Genomic DNA, 20,039 nt, shown 5'->3' with positions numbered 1-20,039 from the left:
GGGGGGGTGGGAGTGCCAGGGGGGGTCCCAGGGGGGGTGCCAGGGGGGGTGCCAGGGGGGTGCCAGGGGGGTGGGGGTGCCAGGGGGGGTCCCGGGGGGGGTCCCAGGGGGTCCCGGGGGGTCCCAGGAGGGTGGGGTGCCAGGGGGGTGCCAGGGGGGGTCCCACGGGGTGCCAGGGGGGTGGGGGTGCCAGGGGGGTGCCGGGGGGGGTGCCAGGGGGGGTGCCAGGGGGGGTGCCAGGGGGACCCGGGGGGTCCCGGGGGGTGGGAGTGCCAGGGGGGGTCCCAGGGGGGTCCCAGGGGGGGTCCCAGGGGGTCCCGGGGGTCCCAGGGGGGTTGCGGGTCCCAGAGGGGTCCCAAGGGGGTCCCAGGGGGTCCTGGGGGGGTGGGGGTGCCAGGGGGTGCCGGGGGGGTGCCAGGGGGTCGCAGGAGGGTTGGGGGTCCCAGGGGGTCCCGGGGGTTTCCAGGAGGGTTGGAGGTCCCGGGGGGTCCCAGGGGGGTGGGGGGTCCCGGGGGGGTCCCGGGGGGTCCCGGGGGGGGGGGTCGGTCCCGGCTCTCACCCGCTCCAGCGTGATCTCCTCGTACTCCATCTCGCCCTCGGTGCCGTTCACCTGCAGGCAGAGGGGGGTGAGGGCGGGCGCCGGGGGGGGGCCGGCACCCGGGGGGGGTGGGGGAACTGGGGGGGGAACAGGGCGGGCGCCGGGGGGGGCCGGGGCGCAGGGGGTCCCGGGGGAGAGAGCAGGGAGACCTGGGGAGGGAGTAGGGGGGCCATGGGGGGACCCAGGGGGGAGCAGGGGGGACCCGTGGGGAGACCCGGGGGGGCCGCAGAGGGGCCTGGGGGGCCGTGGGGGGAGCCAGGGAGGCAGTGGGGGGAGTCGGGGGGCCGTGGGGGAGCAGGGGGGGGCTGTGCAGACCCAATGGGGGGACCTGGGGGGGCTGCGGGGGAGCGGGGGGGGGCCGTGGGGCTGTGGTTGGACTTGGGGGGGGGCCGCAGGGGGACGTGGGGGGGGTTGCGGGGACCTGGGGGGGGCTGGGCGGGGGCTGTAGAGACCCAGTGGGGGGCTGTGGGGGGACCCGGGGGGGCCGTGGGGGGCTGAGGAGCCATGGGGGGGGTCCTGGGGGGTTCATGGGGGATCTGGGGGGGGGCACAAGGGTGCTGCAGGAAACCAGGGGGACCAGGGGGCCGTGGGGGCTGAGGAGCCATGAGGGGGGCCCGGGGGGTCGTGGGGGGATCTGGGGGGCCGTGGGGGACTGAGGAGCCATGGGGGGGTCCCGGGGGGGTTGTGGGGGATCTGGGGGGGCTATGGGGGACCTGGGGGGCTGGGGGGGTTATGGGGGGCTGAGGAGCCATGGGGGGGTCCTGGGGGGGTCTTGGGGGAACTGGGGGGGCCATGGGGGGCTGAGGAGCCATGGGGGGGTCCTGGGGGGGGTCTTGGGCGGATCTGGGGGGGCTATGTGGGACCTGGGGGGCTGGAGCGGTTATGGGGGGCTGAGGAGCCATGGGGGGGTCCTGGGGGGGTCTTGGGGGAACTGGGGGGGCCGTGGGGGGCTGCAGGGAACCAGGGGGACCGGGGGCTGCAGGGGGTCCCGGGGGCCTGTGGGGGGGCCGTGGGGGACCCGGGGAGCCGGGGGGGGCATATGTGGGGCTGGGGGGGGGGCCGAGCCCCACTCACGTAGGCCGGCGCCTCCAGCGTGTCGGTGTTGACGATGACGGGGGGCGAGTTGGCCTGGGGGGGGGGGGGGGAGGAAGGCAGCGGCGGTCGGGGGGGGGGTCAGACCTCCCCGGCCCCCCCCCCACATCCCCGCATCGCCGCATCCCTCCCCACACCCCCCCCCCGGCCACGGTTACCACGGCGACGCCGCGGCAACGGGGGCCATGCGGTCGCCATGGCGACGGCGAGATGGGGGCTGCGCCCCCCCCTGCTTTCGTGTCCCCCCCCCACGAGCGGCGAAGGATGCTGGGAAATTACGACCCCCCCCCTTCCCATCCCACCCCCCCCCCCCAACCTCCCTGGGCACCGCGAGGGGGCCCCGGCGTCCGGGGAAGGGGCGGCGGGGGGGGGGCCCAGGCGTCCGGGGGGGGGGGGTGCCGTACCGGGCCGGGGGGGCGGGGGGGGCCGCGGCGGCGCCGGACGGCGCTCAGGAACCGGCGGCCCATTTTCTTCGCGTACCAGACGGACACGAACATGGTGCCGGGGCCGCCGCACCGGCGCGGGGGCCCAGGCGTCCGGGAGCCCCGCCCCTGCGGGGGGGAGCCGCCGCCGGGCTGACGTCACCCCGGGGCTCCCCGCCGGCCCGGACGCCTGGGCCCCCTCCCTCCCCTCCCGGTGCCGGGGGGGGGGCGGGAGGCGCGCGGGGTGCACGCGTGACACAGGCGGGGCCCGCGGCGCACACGCAACGCACACGTGACGCCCAAGGGACGCCCGTGACACCTGCCCCGTGCACGCGCGACACCTGCACAGCGCACACGCGGTGCACACGTGACGCACGCACGACACCTGCACAGCGCACACGCGGTGCACACGCGGCGCACACGCGACACCTGCACAGCGCACACGCGGTGCACACGCGGCGCACACGCGACACCTGCACAGTGCACACGCGGTGCACACACGGCGCACACGCGACACCTGCACAGTGCACACGCGGTGCACACGTGACGCACGCACGACACCTGCACAGCGCACACGCGGTGCACACGCGGCGCACACGCGACACCTGCACAGTGCACACGCGGTGCACACGCGGCGCACACGCGACACCTGCACAGCGCACACGCGGTGCACGCGTGACGCACACGCGACACCTCCGCGGCGCACACACAACGCACACGCCACCGCACACACGGTGCACACGTGACGCACACGCGACACCTCCGCGGCGCACACGCGGCGCACGCGTGACGCACACGCGGCGCACGCGCGACACCCGCACAGCGCGCACGCCACGCCGCACACGGGGCCGGGGCGAGGGGCTGCCCGCATGGAGTGGGCGGGGCTTATGCAGCCGCGGGCGGGGCCATAACTGGGTGGGCGGGGCTTCATAGCCCGGGGGCGGGGCTTCCTCACTGGGAGGCGGGGCCAAGGAGGCCCCGGGGGTTGGCTCCTGGGGGTGGGCGTGGTCGGCGACGGAGGGGCGGGGCCTGGAAGACAGGGGCGGGGCCTGGCTCATGGGGGCGGAGCCTTACCTGGCTGGGCAGGTGGGCGGGGCTCTGCTCCAGGGGGGGGCTGTCCTCATCTTGGTACCGGTACTTCTGCGGGGAGAGATCGCGCTCAGCTCTGGGGGGCCCCGGCGTCCGGGGGGGCCCCGGCGTCCGGGCCGGGCTCAGCCCTGCCGGGCCCCGGCGTCCGGGGGGGCCCCGGCGTCCGGGCCGGGCTCAGCCCTGCCGGGCCCCGGCGTCCGGGGGGGCCCCGGCGTCCGGGCCGGGCTCAGCCCTGGGGGGCCCCGGCGTCCGGGGGGGCCCCGGCGTCCGGGCCGGGCTCAGCCCTGGGGGGCCCCGGCGTCCGGGGGGGCCCCGGCGTCCGGGCCGGGCTCAGCTCTGGGGGGCCCCGGCGTCCGGGGGGGCCCCGGCGTCCGGGCCGGGCTCAGCCCTGCCGGGCCCCGGCGTCCGGGGGGGCCCCGGCGTCCGGGCCGGGCTCAGCCCTGGGGGGCCCCGGCGTCCGGGGGGGCCCCGGCGTCCGGGCCGGGCTCAGCCCTGCCGGGCCCCGGCGTCCGGGCCAGGCTCAGCTCTAGGGGGGCCCCGGCGTCCGGGGGGGCCCCGGCGTCCGGGCCGGGCTCAGCCCTGGGGGGCCCCGGCGTCCGGGGGGGCCCCGGCGTCCGGGCCGTTCCCCCCCCCCCAATCCTTTCCCACGCGTACGTTAACGAACGGCGCCGGGATGCGGTAACGAACCGGGACGCCCCGCGGCCCCTCGTTAATTAACGGCAGCAGCGGAAGGACGGGGAACCCCGGGGGGCGGAGGGGGGGGCGTTCGCGAAGAGACCCCCTCCCCCGCCCCCCGGGGACCCAGGCGTCCGGGCGGGGGGGGGGGGGGGCAGCGCTCGGCACCGTGTTTAATCTCGGCAAATCCGCCGGGCCGGGGATTAGGGGCTAAGCCGCCCCCCCCCGGCTCTCCCAGTGCTCCCAGTCCGACCTGTCCCGGTGCCCCCAGCGCCCCCAGTACCAGCTGGCCCTGCACCAGTGCTCCCAGTGCCCCCAGCACCCCCAGTCTCCGCTGTCTCAGCGCTTCCCAGTGCTCCCAGCGCCCCCAGTCCAGGGCTCCCAGTCCAGGGCTCCCAATCATCCCAGCGCTCCCAGTTCAGGGCTGCCAGACATCCCAGTGCTCCCAGTCATCCCAGTCCAGGTCTCCCAGTCATTCCAGTGCTCCCAGCACCCCCAGTCCAGGGCTCCCAGTGCTCCCAGTGCCCCCAGTCCAGGGCTCCTAGCCCAGGGCTCCCAGTGCCCCCAGCACCCCCAGTCTCCGCTGTCTCAGCACTTCCCAGTGCTCCCAGCGCTCCCAGTCCAGGGCTCCCAGTCCAGGGCTCCCAGTCATCCCAGTCCAGGTCTCCGAGCACTCCCAGTCATCCCAGTCCAGGGCTCCCAGGGCTCCCTGTGCTCCCAGTCATCCCAGCCCAGGGCTCCCAGCGCTCCCAGTCATCCCAGTCCAGCTCTCCCAGCGCTCCCAGTCATCCAAGCCCAGGGCTCCCAGCGCTCCCAGTCATCCAAGCCCAGGGCTCCCATTGCTCCCAGTCATCCCAGTCCAGGGCTCCCAGGGCTCCCATTGCTCCCAGTCATCCCAGTCCAGGGCTCCCATTGCTCCCAGTCATCCCAGTCATCCCAGCCCAGGGCTCCCAGGGCTCCCAGTGCTCCCAGTCATCCCAGTCCAGGTGTCCCAGTGCTCCCAGTCATCCCAGTCCAGGTGTCCCAGTGCTCCCAGGGCTCCTAGTCATCCCAGTCCAGCTCTCCCAGCGCTCCCAGTGCTCCCAGCCCAGGGCTCCCAGGGCTCCCAGGGCTCCCAGCGCTCCCAGTGCTCCCAGTCCAGGGCTCCCAGGGCTCCCAGTCCAGCTCTCCCAGCGCTCCCAGCCCAGGGCTCCCAGCTCTCCCAGGGCTCCCAGTGCTCCCAGCCCAGGGCTCCCAGTGCTCCCAGGGCTCCCAGCCCAGTGCTCCCAGCCCAGGGCTCCCAGCTCTTCCAGTGCTCCCAGTCAGCCCAGCCCAGGGCTCCCAGCGCTCCCAGCCCAGGGCTCCCAGGCCCCCGCCCGAGGCCGGCACCTTGCAGCCGAAGGCGAGCGAGAGGCTCCGGTCCCGACAGACCACCCGGCACTGGCAGAGCAGCGGCGAGAAGCAGCCGGGGGGGCGGCAGGGGCCCGAGACCCCCCCCAGCGCCGCCGCCCGGCCGCCCGGCGCCGCCATCGCGCCATCCCCCCGCCGGGGCCTCCCCCCCCCCGGCCGGGGCCTCCCCCCCCGCCCCGGCCCGGATTAAGGCCCCGCTGTAATCGGCGCCGGCAGCGGGATTAGCGGGGCCGCGGGGCGCCCGCACCGGACTGACCCCTCCCGGCCCCCGTACCCCCCCCCACCGGACTGACCCTTCCCGGACCCCGTACCCGCCCGCGACTGACCCCTCCCGGCCCCCGTACCCGCCCGCGACTGACCCCTCCCGGCCCCCGTACCCTGCCCGGGAATGACCCCTCCCGGTCCCCGTACCCTGCCCGGGAATGACCCCTCCCGGCCCCCGTACCCTGCCCGCGACTGACCCCTCCTGGCCCCTGTACCCTGCCCGCGACAGACCCCTCCCGGCCCCCGTACCCGCCCACGACTGACCCCTCCTGGACCCCATACCCTGCCCGCCAATGACCCCTCTCGGCCCCCGTACCCACCTGGGACTGACCCCTTCCGGCCCCCGTACCCTGCCCGGCAATGACCTCTCCCCGGACCCCGTAACCCACCTGGGACTGACCCCTCCCGGCCCCCGTACCCGCCTGGGAATGACCCCCGCCAGACGCCCGGACCCTGCTCGGGACTGACCGCTCCCGGCCCCCGTACCCTGCCTGGGAATGACCCCTCCCGGCCCCTGTACCCGCCCGGCAATGACCCCTCCCGGCCCCTGTACCCCGCCCGCCGATGACCCCTCCCGGCCCCCGTACCCTGCCCGGGACTGACCCCTCCCGGCCCCTGTACCCCGCTCGCCGATGACCCCGCTCGACCCCGGACCCCGCCCGGGACTGACCCCCGCCGGCCGCCGTACCCCGCCCCGGCCTCTACTACGGCTCCCCGCAGCCGGGGCTTCCGGGGCCCCAGAGCTGGGGGGGGGCGGGGGGAGTTCCCCAGTGCCCCCCCAGTGACGTCACCCCGCCCGTCCGCCCCGAACCTGTTGCTGCGGCAACGGGGAGCGCGAAGGGGTTAACGGGCGGCAGCGGCGGGCGGGGGCCGCGGCGGCGCCTGCGCATGCGCGGGGGCCGCGAGCGCACGTGGGGGGGCGGGGCCGGCCCCCCGCCACCGCCTCCAGCCGCCGTTGCCGGGCAACGGCGCGAGCCCGCGTCGCCTGGCAACGGGAGGGACCGCGTCGCCTAGCAACGGGAGGGACCGCGTCGCCTGGCAACGGCGCGGGGAGGGGGGGGGGGAGGCAGCGGCATCGGCACCGACACCGACACGCGTGTGCGGACACGGACACGGATCCAGACACACACGTGTGGACACGGCGCAGCACACGGCACCGACACGCGTGTGCGGACACGCACACGGCACCGGACCCGGATCCGGACACGCGTGCGCGGACACGGCGCAGCACACGGCACCGACACGCGTGTGCGGACACAGAGATGGGCCCAGACACGTGTGTGCGCGGACACAGACCCGGACACAGGCCCGTGTGTGCGTGGGCACGGCCCTGACACACATGTGCGGACACAGACACGGCACCGACATGCTTGCGCAGACATGTGTGTGCAGGGACACGGCACACGCGCAGGGACGAGGTGCACGCGGACGGTGTGCGCACGCAGGTGGACGCGGCCCTGCGCGGAGGCAGCCGTGCACCGGCTCACACGCGTGCGCACAGACATGCCGCGGTGCACACAGGCCGCCTGGCACACGCACCCCCGGCCCGGCACAGCCTGGGGGCGGCTGTTCCTGAAACACCCCTGGTTTTACCCCGTTCCCATGGTGATGGGGAGGAGGCGGAAACGGGCGGGGGGGGGGAGGACAGGTGGAGAGACACGCGTGTGGGCGCACACGCATGTGCGCGCACAAGCGGGCGGGGAAGACGCGCGTGCGTCCCGCGCATGTGGGAACCGCCGCCGCCGCGACACGCGTGTGCGCGCGCTACAGCCCCCGCGCCCGGCCGCGGGACGCCCCCCGCGGGGTGACGCCGCCCGCCCCGCGCTGCCCACGCGGAGACAAAAATACCCCCCACTGCGTGCTCTGGCCCGATGCACCTCGCACACGCAACATGTGTGTGTGTGTGTGTGTGTGTGTGTGCGCGCATGCACGCTGGGCACGCGGGCGTGCTGACGACGCACACCTGCACGCCGGCAACGCGCGGCCGCCCCCAACCCGCCCGCGGGGGACACGTGTGCCCGCGTACCCCCGCGGCGCGCACCCCGGCCCTGGCGCACACCTTTCGCTGGGCGCGCACAGGCGGGCACGGGCGGGCACAGGCGCTCCCTGCGTGTCGCCGTGCAGCCCCCCCCCCCCCACGCACACGCGCAGCGCCATGGCAACCCGCGCACACGCACCGCCGCATGCGGCCGCCCCCTCGCCGGGGTGGGGGGGGGGGTGCAGGGGGCGGCTGTGTCACCCCGGCACCGGGGCCCGGACCCTCGGTGGCCCTATGCCATAGAGATGTACCACCTGATGACGACAGAGAGACCCAGGCCCGCGTCCCCCCAGTGCCATAGAGACCAAGGCCTCCCCCCGGCAGAGAGACCCCGAGACCCCCTGCACCATAGAGAGCTACCGCCGCCCTCCTGGGGCGGCAGAGCGACCCGGCACCACGGTGGCCCCCTCGGCCGCTGGTGTCACAGAGAGGCCCCCCCCAACATGACAGAAAGGCCCCAGGACCCCTGGTACCATAGAGAGGGCCCCCCCGATGCCACAGAGCGCTGCCCAGCCCCCCCCAGGGACCATAGAGAGGGGCCCCCAGTACCACCGAGCAGCCTCCCCCAGGACCCCCGCAGTACCATAGAGAGGGACCCCCCCCAGGACCATAGGGAAGGCCCCCACCGGTATCATAGAGTGCCCAACAGCCCCCCAAGTACCGCAGAGAGGGTTCCCAGGCCTCCAGTACCATAGAAGAGGTCCCCAGGCCCCCAGTACCACGGAGTGTCCCCCCCAGTACCATAGAGAGGCCCCCCCCAGGACGGCAAAGCGGTCCCCCCCCTCAGACCCCCAGCACCATAGAGAGGCCCCTCAGGACCGCGGCGTGGCCCCCCCGGACCATAGAGTGGCCCCCCCGGACCATAGAGAGGCCCCGCAGGACCGCAGAGTGCGGCCGCGATGGTCTCCAGGACCATGGAGAGCGCCCCCGGCACCATAGAGAGCGCCCCCAGCACCCCCGGGACCACAGAGCGGTCCCCCCCCGACCTCTCCCCCCCAGACCATAGAGAGCGCCCCGAGGACCATAGAGAAGCCCCCCCTCCAAGACCCCCCAGCACCACAGAGTGGCCCCGCGACCCCCTTCGGAACCATAGAGACCCCCCCCGCTCCCGGACCATAGAGAACGCCCGCAGCCCCCCTCCCGGCCCATAGAGAAGCCCCTCCCGGACCGCCAGAATGCCTCCCCGACCCCCGCCCAGGACCATAGAGAACCCCTCCGGACCATGGAGAGCGCCCCCCCCATCACCATAGAGACCCCCCCTCCCGGGGCCACAGAGAGGCCCCCGCAGCATCGCGGCCCGCCGCCGCCCCCGGTCCCGCCGCCCCCGGTCCGGCCCGGCCCGGTCCGGCCGTACCTTGGTGGTGACGATGCAGAGACAGTCCATGGCGGCCGGGACCGGAGCCGGCGCTCATGGGCCGCCGGAACGAGCGGGGGCTCGGCCGGGGCCGCCCGGGAACGAGGCCGGGACCGGAGCGGCGGGAGGCGGCGGGGAGGGAGGGAAGGATGGAGGGAGGGAAGGATGGAGGGAGGGAAGGAGGGAGGGAGGGAGGGAGGGAAGGAGGGAGGCGGCGGGGGCGGCGGAGCGGGGCCGGGGGGCGCCGGGCCGGGGGGCGGCGGAGGCCGCGGGCGCAGGACGCGGGGACGGAGGCAGCGGCGGGCGGAGGCGCCGGGGCGGGGGGGGGGGGGGGGAACCGGGGCGGGGCGGGGGGCGGGACGGGGCCGCTTAACCCCTCCCGGCCCGGCACCGGCACCGGGGGGAGCGGGGGGTCCCCAGGGCGGGCGGCGCTCGGGGCGGGTGCGAGGGCGCCAGGACGCTCGCGGGGCCCCGTGCGACGTGGTGCGACGCACCGGGCTGGTGCGAGGGCGCCAGGACGCTCGCGGGGCCCCGTGCGACGTGGTGCGACGCACCGGGCTCGTGCGAGGGCGCCAGGACGCTCGCGGGGCCCCGTGCAACGTGGTGCGACGCACGGGGCTGGTGCGAGGGCGCCAGGACGCTCGCGGGGCCCCGTGCGACGTGGTGCGACGCACCGGGCTGGTGCGAGGGCGCCAGGACGCTCGCGGGGCCCCGTGCGACGTGGTGCGACGCACGGGGCTGGTGCGAGGGCGCCAGGACGCTCGCGGGGCCCCGTGCGACGTGGTGCGACGCACCGGGCTGGTGCGAGGGCGCCAGGACGCTCGCGGGGCCCCGTGCGACGTGGTGCGACGCACCGGGCTGGTGCGAGGGCGCCAGGACGCTCGCGGGGCCCCGTGCGACGTGGTGCGACGCCCCGGGCTGGTGCGAGGGCGCCAGGACGCTCGCGGGGCCCCGTGCGACGTGGTGCGACGCCCCGGGCTGGTACGAGGGCGCCAGGACGCTCGCGGGGCCCCGTGCGACGTGGTGCGACGCCCCGGGCTGGTGCGAGGGCGCCAGGACGCTCGCGGGGCCCCGTGCGACGTGGTGCGACGCCCCGGGCTGGTGCGAGGGCGCCAGGACGCTCGCGGGGCCCCGTGCGACGTGGTGCGACGCCCCGGGCTGGTGCGAGGGCGCCAGGACGCTCGCGGGGCCCCGTGCGACGTGGTGCGACGGCACCAGGCTGGTGCGAGGGCGCCAGGACGCTCGCGGGGCCCCGTGCGACATGGTGCGATGCACCGGGCTGGTGCGAGGGCGCCAGGACGCTCGCGGGGCCCCGTGCGACATGGTGCGATGCACCGGGCTGGTGCGAGGGCGCCAGGACGCTCGCGGGGCCCCGTGCGACGTGGTGCGACGCACCGGGCTGGTGCGAGGGCGCCAGGACGCTCGCGGGGCCCCGTGCGACGTGGTGCGACGCACCGGGCTGGTGCGAGGGCGCCAGGACGCTCGCGGGGCCCCGTGCAACATGGTGCGACGTGTCAGGCTCACATGAAGACACACAAGCGCTCATGGGGCCCCGTGCGAGGCTGTTGGACGCACCGGGCTCGTGCAAGGGCATGAGGATGCTCACGAGGCCCTGTGCAACATGGTGCAACATGGTGCAACGCACCGGGCTCACGCGAGGGTGCAAGGACACTCATGAGGCCCCGTGCAAGATGGTGCAACACACCAGGCTCGTGCAAGGGCACAAGGATGCTCACGGGGCCCCGTGCAACACCGTGCGACACGCCAGGCTCACACGAAGACACACGAGTGCTTATGGGGCCCTGTGCGAGGCCATTCAACACGCCAGGCTCACGTGAGAGTGCAAGGATGCTCGCGGGGCCCCGTGCAAGACGGTGCGATGCACCAGGCTTGTGCGAGGGCGTGAGGATGCTCACAGGAGCCCGTGCGAGATGGTGCAACGTGCCAGGTTCACGCGAGGGTGCAAGGACGCTCACGGGGCCCCGTGCAACATGGTGGGGCGCACCGGGCTCGTGCGAGGGCGCGAAGACGCTCGCGGGGCCCCGTGCGAGGCCGTGCGACGCACCGGGCTGGTGCAAGCCCACGCGTGACGCACCAGCGCACACGCGTGTCCTGCGCTGGGTCCTGTGTCCTGCGCTGGGAGCACGTGTGAGTCCCCTGCCCGGCGCACACGCGTGTCCTTCGCCCGGCGCACACGCGTGTCCCTCGCCCGGCGCACACGCGTGTCGCGGTGTTACCCGGGGCGGCGGGGGCGCAGGGGGGGCCTCCGACACCGTCGCCTCGTAGCTCTCCTGGATGTCTGCAGGGAGCCGGCTCTGAGCCCCCCGGGACCCCCCCGGCCCCCCAAAACCCTCAGGACCCCCCCCGGGACCCCCCCGGCCCCCCAAAACCCACTCGGGACCTCCCACCCCCCAAAACCCTCAGGCCCCCCCCGGGACCCCCCTGGCCCCCCAACCCCCCCTCGGGACCCCCTGGACCCCCGTCCGGCCCCCCCCGAAGTCCCTAAGCCACCTGCCGCCGCCCCCCCCAGCTCCTCACCCCCCCCCCCCCGGCTTAATTAACACAGATTAACGCTAATTATAGTCCCGTCCCGCCCCTCCTAGAAGCTCCGCCCCCGAGGACCCCGCCCCATCCCCGAAGCCCCGCCCACAAGGCGCCCCCCCCCCCCTCAGCAGGGCCTGGAAGAGGTGACTCTGCAGCACCCCCATAGCCCCCCCCCCATGGGTCCCCCAGCCCCCTAGAACCCCCTCATAGCCCCCAGGGCCCCCCCATGGCCCCCCCCACCCCTGAGCCCCCCCCGGCCCCCCCGTACCGAGCAGGGCCTGGAAGAGGCGGCTCTGCAGCACCCCTATGGCCCCCCCCAAAGCCCCCATAGCCCCCCCCATAGCCCCCCATGGCCCCCCCCACCCCTGAGCCCCCCCCGGCCCCCCCGTACCGAGCAGGGCCTGGAAGAGGCGGCTCTGCAGCACCCCCAGGAGCTGCTGCGCCCGGAGCCGCAGCGGCTGCTCCAGGGTCTCGTCCGCCCCCCGGACCCCCGGCCCGGGGCCTGGGCACCGCCGGGGGTCAGCGCGCCCGGACCCACGGCCCCCCCGGTCCCCCCTGCCCCACGGCACCCCAGGCACCGCCAGGGGTCAGTGCGCCCGGACCCACGGCCCCCCTGCCCCACGGCACCCCAAGCACCGCCGGGGGTCAGCACGCCCGGCCCCACGGCCCCCCCCCCCGGACCCCCTGCCCCACAGCACCCCAGGGCCTGGGCACCGCTGGGGGTCAGCACACCCGGCCCCACGGCCCCCCCCCCCGGACCCCCTGCCCCACAGCACCCCAGGGCCTGGGCACCGCTGGGGGTCAGCACACCCGGCCCCACGGCCCCCCCCGGACCCCCTGCCCCACAGCACCCCGGGGCCTGGGCACCGCTGGGGGTCCGCGCACCCGGTCCCACGCCCCCCCCTGGACCCCCCCTGGACCCCCCCTGCCCCACGGCACCCCAGGCAACACTGGGGGTCAGCACACCCAGCCCCACGCCCCCCCCCGGACCCCCTGCCCCACAGGCACTGCTGGGGGTCAGGCCACCCAACCCCACTGCCCCCCCCACCCCACAGCGCCCTGGCCCCATGCCGGGGGTCAGGGCAGCCTAGACCCCCAGGAGCCCCACTAGGGACCTACAGGCACCCAGCACCCCCCCCCCAGCTCCCACCGCCCCATTGACCCTCCCTGGGTCAGGGCTCGCCTGTGACCCCCAGCCCCGCGAGCACCCGCCCCCCGCCGTGGGGCAGCCCCCCCCCCCCCGGCCCCTCACCCTGCCGTGCCAGCGGCATGTCCGGGCGGCCGCTAATCGCCTCTGAGCCGCCCGCAGCGCCCGGGGCTTAGGGGGGGATTTGGGCCCCCCCCGGCACCTGGGGGCTGGCGGGTAGCGTAGTCCAGGGCTACAGCCCGGGGGGGGGGGGGGGGGGAACACGTGCAGCCCCCTCGCACCCCCCCCCCCCCAGCACGGCGAGGGGGCGATTAAGGCACGAGCTGCCAGCAGCCACCGTTCCTGCAGTCACCGTTTATTAAACTGCTGTAATTAATTAGGCACGCGACGGCGGCAGGGGACGGGAGAGGCCCGGGGGGAGCCCGTGGCGGCTTCCCAGACACCCCCGGGGCGGGGAGCAGGAGGGAGGCTGCGGGGGCCCTGAAACCGCCACTTGGATGGGGGGACCTCAAAACCACCACTGGGAAGGGGCGGGGAGCCACAAAACTGCCCTGTGGATTGTGGGGAGCCTCAAAACCACTGCTTGGGTGGTAGGTGGAAAGCCTCAAAACAGCCTTTCTTATGCACAAGGGATCTTTAACAACCGTAAATTGGGGGGGGGGCCTCAACCCCCAGCCCCGAGGAGGAGTGTGGAAGCGGCCCCAGGCCCTGCACGAGGGGCAGCACCGCGGGGGCATGTTTCCTCTCCTCCAAAAAAAAAAAAGGGGAGGGGAGACCCAAAAACAGACACCCCATCCCAGAGAGGGGCGGAGTTAAGGCATCACGGCAAAGTGCAGGAAGGAGGGCGGGGAGGGGGGGGCCCAGGCCGGCCCCCCGCCCCCCTCGGCACGGGGGGGCCGGGGTCAGAAGCCCAGCGGGTTGGGGGCCACGCCGCCGCCGCTCTCCACCACGGCCCGCGAGATGGCCCGCAGGTTGCGGAAGGTCTGGCGGGAGCCGTCGGCCGTCAGCGAGCGCAGGGTGGCCGTGACGCGCTCGTGGGCCTGGAGGGGGTTTGGGGAAGGGGTGTGGGGGGGGGGACAAGGGGCAGGGGTCAGCGGGGGACACTGGGGGGGGGGACACAGCGCCCCCACGCAGCCCCCCCCCGCCGCTCACCTCGTGGCACCAGGTGTCGCAGAGGAGCCGCTCGTGCTGCGCCGCGGGGAGCCCCTGGCTCAGCGCCCGCGACGCCCTGCGGGTGGGGGGGGGGAACGGGAGGCTGAATCGGGCCCCCCGGCCTGGACCCCCATGCTGGGGGGCAGCGTAAGCCCTCCCCCCCCCCAGGACCTGCCCCCCGCCCCGGCCCCGCTACCTGGAGAGCACCACGGCCATGGCGTAGACGTCGATGGCGCTGTCGGCCACTCGCTTCAGCACGAACTGCTCATCTGGGGGGGGGGGGACAGAGCGGCCGTGGGGCAGAGCAGCCGGGGAGGGGGGGGGGGGGCCGGGCCCCGGTGCGCCCCAGCCCCCCAACCAGCCCCCCGCTCACCCACGATCTTCTTCCCGTGCTTGAGCAGCAGCGCGTCGGCCGTCTCGGCGAACAGCTCCAGGCACTGCACGGTCTGGGGGTTTGGGGAGGGGGGGGGGGGGTCAGCGCCGCCGTGGGGCGCCCCCCGCGCCCCCCCACCCCACCCCAGCTCACCTTCTGGGCGCTGTCCTGCAGGTCGGGGTGCACGTGCTCCCGCAGCGAGAGCCCCGAGCCCAGCCCCGCTTTCCTGGGGGCAGAGGTGGGGGGAGCGGGTGAGGGTCCCAGGCGCCCCCCCCCAATGGGACCCCCGAGTTTTGGGGGGGGGGGGGGCGGTACCTGCGGAGGCGCCGGGTGGCCTCGGTGGCCAGGAGCCCCACGTTGCCCAGGGGGTTTTTCAGGGCCTTCTGCAGCCCCCGGAGCTGGATGCCGAGGATCTGGGGGGACGGGGAGGGAGGGGGTAAAGCTGGGGGGGGGGGGGGGGGGCGGCCTGGACCCCTAGCCCAGCCCCCTGGTTGCTCCATCTTGCCCCCCTCCCACTGCAGCCCCTGTGCCCTCATGTGGGATGACCCCAGTGCCACCAGTACCCCTCACCCTGGTGCCCACCATACGGGGTGACCCCAGTGCTCCCAGTGCCCCCCCAGTACCCTCTACCCCACCGTCCCCCACACAGGGTGACCCCAGCGCTCCCAGTGCCCCCCCAGCACCCTCTACCCCACCGTCCCCCACACGGGGGGACCCCAGCGCTCCCAGTGCCCCCCAGTACCCTCTACCCCACCGTCCCCCACACGGGGGGACCCCAGCGCTCCCAGTGCCCCCCCAGTACCCTCTACCCCACCGTCCCCCACACGGGGTGACCCCAGCGCTCCCAGTGCCCCCCCAGTACCCTCTACCCCACCATCCCCCACACAGGGTGACCCCAGTGCCCCCAGTGCCCCCCCCAGCACCCTCTACCCCACCATCCCCCATATAGGGGGACCCCAGTGCTCCCAGGGTCCCCCAGTAATCCCTGCCCTGGCCCTCCCAGTGCTCCCAGTGCCCCCCAGTGCTCCCAGTGTCCCCCACCCCGGGCACCTGGAAGCCGTTGAGGGCCACGAAGAGCCGCAGGATGTCGTTGGTGCCCTCGAAGATGCGGAAGACGCGCAGGTCGCGCAGGACCCGCTCGACCCCCGAGTCCTGTCACCGGCAGCGTCAGCGGGGCGCCACCGCCGTGGGGCAGGGCTGGGGGGCAGCCCCGGGGCCGGGGTTTGGGGGGGGGGGGGCAGGACTCACCTTCATGAAGCCCATCCCACCCATGACCTGGATGCACTCGTCCGTCACCGTCCAGGCCGCCTCCTGCCCCGGACATGGGCGTGAGAGACCCTGGAGACCCTCCGGAAACCCCTCGCGGACCCCAGAGACCCTCCAAAATCCCCTCGGGGGACCCCGGAGACCCTCCAAAACCCCCCCAGCTCCCTCCCGCCCCACTCACGGAGCCGAAGATCTTGCTGATAGCGGCTTCAATCTGGAAGTCGAGGGCTCCCTGGTCCATGTTGGCGCTGATCATGTAGGCCATGGACTGCGGGCAGAGCGCGCTGCTGGGGGCCGGGCCGCGGGGTTGGGGGGACCCGGCCTGGGCATCCCCCCGCCCGCCAGCCCCAGCCCCCCGCGGCGTCCCACCTCGGTGACGTATTGCAGCAGGGCCATTCGCGCCAGCTTCTCCTGGATGGCCCCGAAATTGTGGATCTTGTCCCCGAATTGGGTGCGGTTGGTGGCATACTCCACCTGGTGGGGGGGTGGGGGGGGGGGAATGAGACAGTTAGGGGAGGTTCGGGGGTCTTGGTGGGCTCCTGGGCAGGTTTTGGGGGTCCCAGCAGGCTCCCTAGGGAGGATTTGGGGGTCCCAAGGAAGTTTGGGCATCTTGGGGGGGGGCTCCTGGGCAGGTTCAGGTGTCCCCATGAGCTCCTGAGGAGGTTTGGGGGGTGCCAGGGAGCTCTGGGGGTCCTGGGGGGCTCCCAGGCAGGTTCAGGGCTCCTGAGGAGGTTTTGTGATCCCAGGGGGCTCCCGGGGACGTTTCGGGTTCCTGGGGTGGTTTTGGGGGTCCCAGCAGCCTCCCGGACACGTTTAGGGGGGGTCCCAGAGAGCTTCAGTGCTCCTGAGGAGCTTTTGGGATCCCAGTGGGGCCCCCAGGCAGGTTCATGGCTCTTGGGGAGGCTTTGGGGGTCCTGGTGGGCTCCGGGGGAGGTTTTTGGGTGGTCCTGGGGGCAGGCTCAGGGGTCTCGCATCCTCGCACTCACAGCTTTGGCCAGGATGCCCCGCATGGTGCCGGCCAAGGCCGCGGCCATGCCGAAGCGCCCGTTGTTGAGGATGTTCATGGCCACCTTGAAGCCGGCGCCGGGCGCCCCCAGGACGTTCTCGACGGGCACGCGGACGCCCTCGAAGTGAACCTCGGCCGTGTTGGACGCCCGGATCCCCATCTTCTTCTCAGGGGGGCCGCTGGGGGACGAACGGGGCTCAGACCCTCCGGAAACGCGGGGCCGGGATCCGGCCGGCGCCGGCAGCCGCGCGACTCACCTGGTGACGCCGCCGAAAGCCCGCTCCACGATGAAAGCCGTGATCTTGTCCTTGGTCTCGCCCGTGGCCTCGTCGCGCATCGGCGTCTTGGCGAACACGGTGAAGATCTCCGCCAGGCCCCCGTTGCTGGCGGCGGGGGAAACACGGAGTCGGTGGGGGCCCCCGCGCCGTCCCGGGGACCCCAGGCGCCACCGCCGCCCCCAGGCGCCCACCTGATCCAGATCTTGCCCCCGTCCAGGGTGTAGTAGGTGCCGCAGGGGCTGAGCTCGGCCCGCGTCCGGATGGAGGCCGCGTCCGAGCCGCTCGTCGACTCCGTCAGGCAGAAGGCGGCCATGGTCTCGCCTAGAGGGTCGGGGAGGGGGCTCAGGCCTCACGCGGGCTCCCCCCCGCCCCCCGGTCTCCCCCCAGCTCCGCGGCACCCCCGGGGCGTACCGGTGGCCAAGCGAGGCAGGTACTTCTTCTTCTGGGCGGGGGTGCCGTAGAGCAGCAGCCCCTTGAAGCCGATGGACTGGTGGGCCCCCAGCGTGATCCCGACGCCCAGGTCGTGCAGTCCCACGATGTCCACCAGCCGGGCGTACTGCGGGCAGGGGGGGCGTCAGGGGGCCACGGGGCATGGGGAGGGCTGCAGGGGGGCCCCGGGGGGCAGGGAGGGCTCTGGGGGGGTCCCCGGGGGTCAGAGACAGGTATAGATGGGGTTCCTGGGGTCCCCAGGGCTCGAGGAGGGCTGCCAGGGGTCCCGGGGGACAGAGAGGGTCCCTGGGGCACCAAGAGGGCTGTGGAGAGGGTCCCCGGGGGGCAGAGACAGGTATAGAGGGGGTCCCTGGGGTCCCCAGGGCTTGGGGAGGGCTGCCAGGGGTCCCAGGGGACAGAGAGGGTCCCTAGAGCACCAAGAGGGCTGGGAAGGGTCTCTGGGAGTCAGGGAGGCCTGTAGGGGGTCCCGGGGGGGGCAAAGGGGTGCACGGAGGGCTGTAGGACATCCTTGGAGGGGAGCAGAGGGAGCCCTGGGGTGCAGGGAAGGACTCCCAGGGGGGCAGAGGAAGGCCTGGGGGAGGTGAGAGGGGGGGAGCGGGGGTCCCACCTGGGTGTTGGTGAGCCCCAGGCCGCCCAGCTCCACGGGGATCTGCAGCCCGAAGAGCCCCAGCTCCTTGAGGCCCTGCAGGGTGGCGTCGTCCACGCGCTCCAGCGCGTCGTTGCGGGCCGGGTCGTTCACCTCCTGGCGGCGAAAGGGCGATCGGCCCCCGAGCCCGACGCCGGCCCGCAGGGAGACCCCGGCGCTGCCCCGACCCCCCCCCCCCTCCCCCGGCACCTCGAAGAAGCGGACGACGGGTCCCACGAGCTCCCGCAGCGTCTGGGTCTGCTCCTCGTTCAGCGCTGCGGAGACGAGGCGGTTGAGGAGGCGGCGGGGGCCCGGACCCCCCCCTCGCCACCCCGGATCCCCACGCCGGTACCTGAAGGGAAGGGGAACACTTGCTCGGCGTTGAGGCGCCCCAGGAACATGCCCACGGCGAAGGACTTTGACTCCTGGGAGGGAAATAAAGCGGGGAAGGGCGGGGGTGAGGGGTGTCAGGTCCCCCCACCCCGTCCTGGGGAGCCCCCCTGTCCCGTCCCGGATGCAGGGACGCCAAGGGTCCCGGCTCACCTCCGAGATGGACTTGCTCTTAGCAGCGGCGGGTGCCTCCGTCGCCACTCGCGTTCCCGACTTGTGCAGCACGGCCTGGGTGGAGGCGTGAGAGCACCCGAAACTCCCCTCCCTGGGACCCCCAGCACCCCCCCCAGGGACCCTCAATCCCCCACAAGGACCCTGAGCCCTCCCCAGAGACCTCCAACATCCCCTGGGACCCTAAACACCCCCCCCAAACGCTCTCAATTCTTTCCAAAACTGTCAGATCCTTCTCAGGAACCCTCAGCCTCTGCCTAGGACCTCCAAAATCCACCAAGGAACCCTCAAAACCACCCTGAGACCTTTAAAACCCCCCAAGAGATCCCCAAAACCTACCCGGGGCCCTCAACAGTCCCCCAAGGAACCCCTAACACCCCCAGACCCCACCTAGGACCCCCCTAAAACCCACCCTGGGAGACTCCCAACACCCTCCCGGGACCCCTAACCCCCCCCCCCAGAACCTCCAACATCCTCACAGAGACCCCCAAAACCCACCTGGGACCCTCAACCCCAACCCCCGGGACCCCCAACAAAATCACAGGACCCCTAATTCCCCCAGGACCTCCAACACCCCCTCGAGATCCCCATCACCTCACTGAGACCTCCAACACCCTCATAGGAACCTCCAACACCCTCACAGGGGCCGCCAACACCCTCACAGGGGCCCTCAACCCCAACCCCCCGGGACCCCCAACACCCTCCCGGGATTCCCCAACACCCTCACAGAGACCCTCAACCTCAATCCCCCGGGACTCCCAACACCAACCCCCGGGACCCCCAACAAAATCCTCCTGGGACCCCTAACCCCCCCCCCAGGACCTCCAACACCCTCACAGGGGCTGCCAACACCCACCCGGGCACCCCCAACAGCCTCCTGGGACCCCCAACAGCCTCCCGGGAGCCCCAACAGCCTCCCGGGAGCCCCAACAGCCTCCCGGGACCTCCAATACCAACCCCCTAGGATCCCCAACACCCTCACGGGGACCCCCAACCCCCCCCAGGACCTCCAACACCCTCACAGGGACCCCCAACCCCCCCCGCCCCCGCTCCCAGCCCCGCCCCCGGCCTCCCGCCCGTCACCTTTCCCCCAGTTTCCACCTCGCGCCCTTTGCCCCAGTTTCGGGGCGGCGGCGGCGGCGGGGGAGGAGGGGGGAGGGGACACAGGCACCGGGACACCGGGACCGGGAGGGCGGGGGGGGGGGGAGGCCAGGACCGGGGCGAGCAGCGGGCCGGGTCCCCGTACCTCGGCTTCGTGCGTGCTCTGGAGCCGGCGGCCGGACAGCGGCGGCGGGACCGGGCCGCCCCAGAGCCTGCGGGAAGGGTGACGGGGCGGGGGGGGTGTCAGGGCGACCCCCAGACCGCCGGTAACCCCCTCCCCTCCCCTCGGTGCTCACCCCGCCGCCGCCCCGCGCAGCAGGCGCAGGCCCAACCCGCTCGCCGCCCTCGCTCCCCTCATGGCGCCGCCGCCGCCGCTGCTGCCGCCGCCGCTGCCCTCGGTACCGGTGTGTCCGCCCGGGGGCCGCCCCGCCCCGCCAAGGTCAACGGGGAGGGGCGGGGCCGGCGGGCGCGGGGCACGCCGGGAAACGTAGTCCGCCGCCGCCGGGAGGGGCGGGGCCAGCTCCGCCCCCTCCCCGCCTGTATGCGAACACCCGCCCCGGCGCCCTCCCCCAAAATGGCGGCGCCGCTGCCCGGCCTCGAGATGGCGCCCGCGGG

At 74.5% G+C, this 20,039-nt stretch overlaps 2 protein-coding genes across 3 annotated transcripts; both read right to left on the bottom strand.

Moving 5' to 3' along the window:
• Window positions 1-559: 559 nt before the first annotated feature.
• LOC138065133 (disks large homolog 4-like) lies at window positions 560-5,393 on the bottom strand (the record flags this gene model as incomplete). The annotated part of the gene is made up of 4 exons (XM_068929327.1): window positions 5,245-5,393; window positions 3,187-3,252; window positions 1,673-1,726; window positions 560-610 (listed from the first exon to the last, which is right to left on the bottom strand). Coding segments are annotated over exons 1-4 (312 nt in total), but the record flags the coding sequence as incomplete, so codon positions are not given.
• Window positions 5,394-12,951: 7,558 nt separating this feature from the next.
• ACADVL (acyl-CoA dehydrogenase very long chain) lies at window positions 12,952-19,844 on the bottom strand. Of its 2 annotated transcripts, none has more exons than XM_068929325.1 (20): window positions 19,721-19,844; window positions 19,570-19,636; window positions 18,306-18,380; window positions 18,115-18,187; window positions 17,973-18,037; window positions 17,745-17,879; window positions 17,099-17,243; window positions 16,879-17,008; window positions 16,667-16,792; window positions 16,390-16,588; window positions 15,773-15,877; window positions 15,585-15,671; window positions 15,386-15,448; window positions 15,188-15,289; window positions 14,453-14,550; window positions 14,291-14,363; window positions 14,138-14,210; window positions 13,961-14,033; window positions 13,765-13,840; window positions 12,952-13,652 (listed from the first exon to the last, which is right to left on the bottom strand). In XM_068929325.1, exons 1-20 carry the CDS (start codon window positions 19,780-19,782, stop codon window positions 13,515-13,517), a joined length of 1,965 nt encoding a protein of 654 aa, XP_068785426.1. In that variant the 5' UTR covers window positions 19,783-19,844; the 3' UTR covers window positions 12,952-13,514. The 2 variants fall into 2 exon arrangements, with proteins under 2 accessions (XP_068785426.1, XP_068785427.1); XM_068929326.1 differs by having other exon boundaries at window positions 19,570-19,615; window positions 19,742-19,797.
• Between the last annotated feature and the right edge of the window lie 195 nt (window positions 19,845-20,039).

The sequence above is a fragment of the Struthio camelus genome, unplaced genomic scaffold (genome assembly GCF_040807025.1).
Source record: "Struthio camelus isolate bStrCam1 unplaced genomic scaffold, bStrCam1.hap1 HAP1_SCAFFOLD_317, whole genome shotgun sequence".
In the NCBI taxonomy this organism is placed as follows: domain Eukaryota; kingdom Metazoa; phylum Chordata; class Aves; order Struthioniformes; family Struthionidae; genus Struthio; species Struthio camelus.
This window is presented reverse-complemented; position numbering and strand designations above follow the sequence as displayed.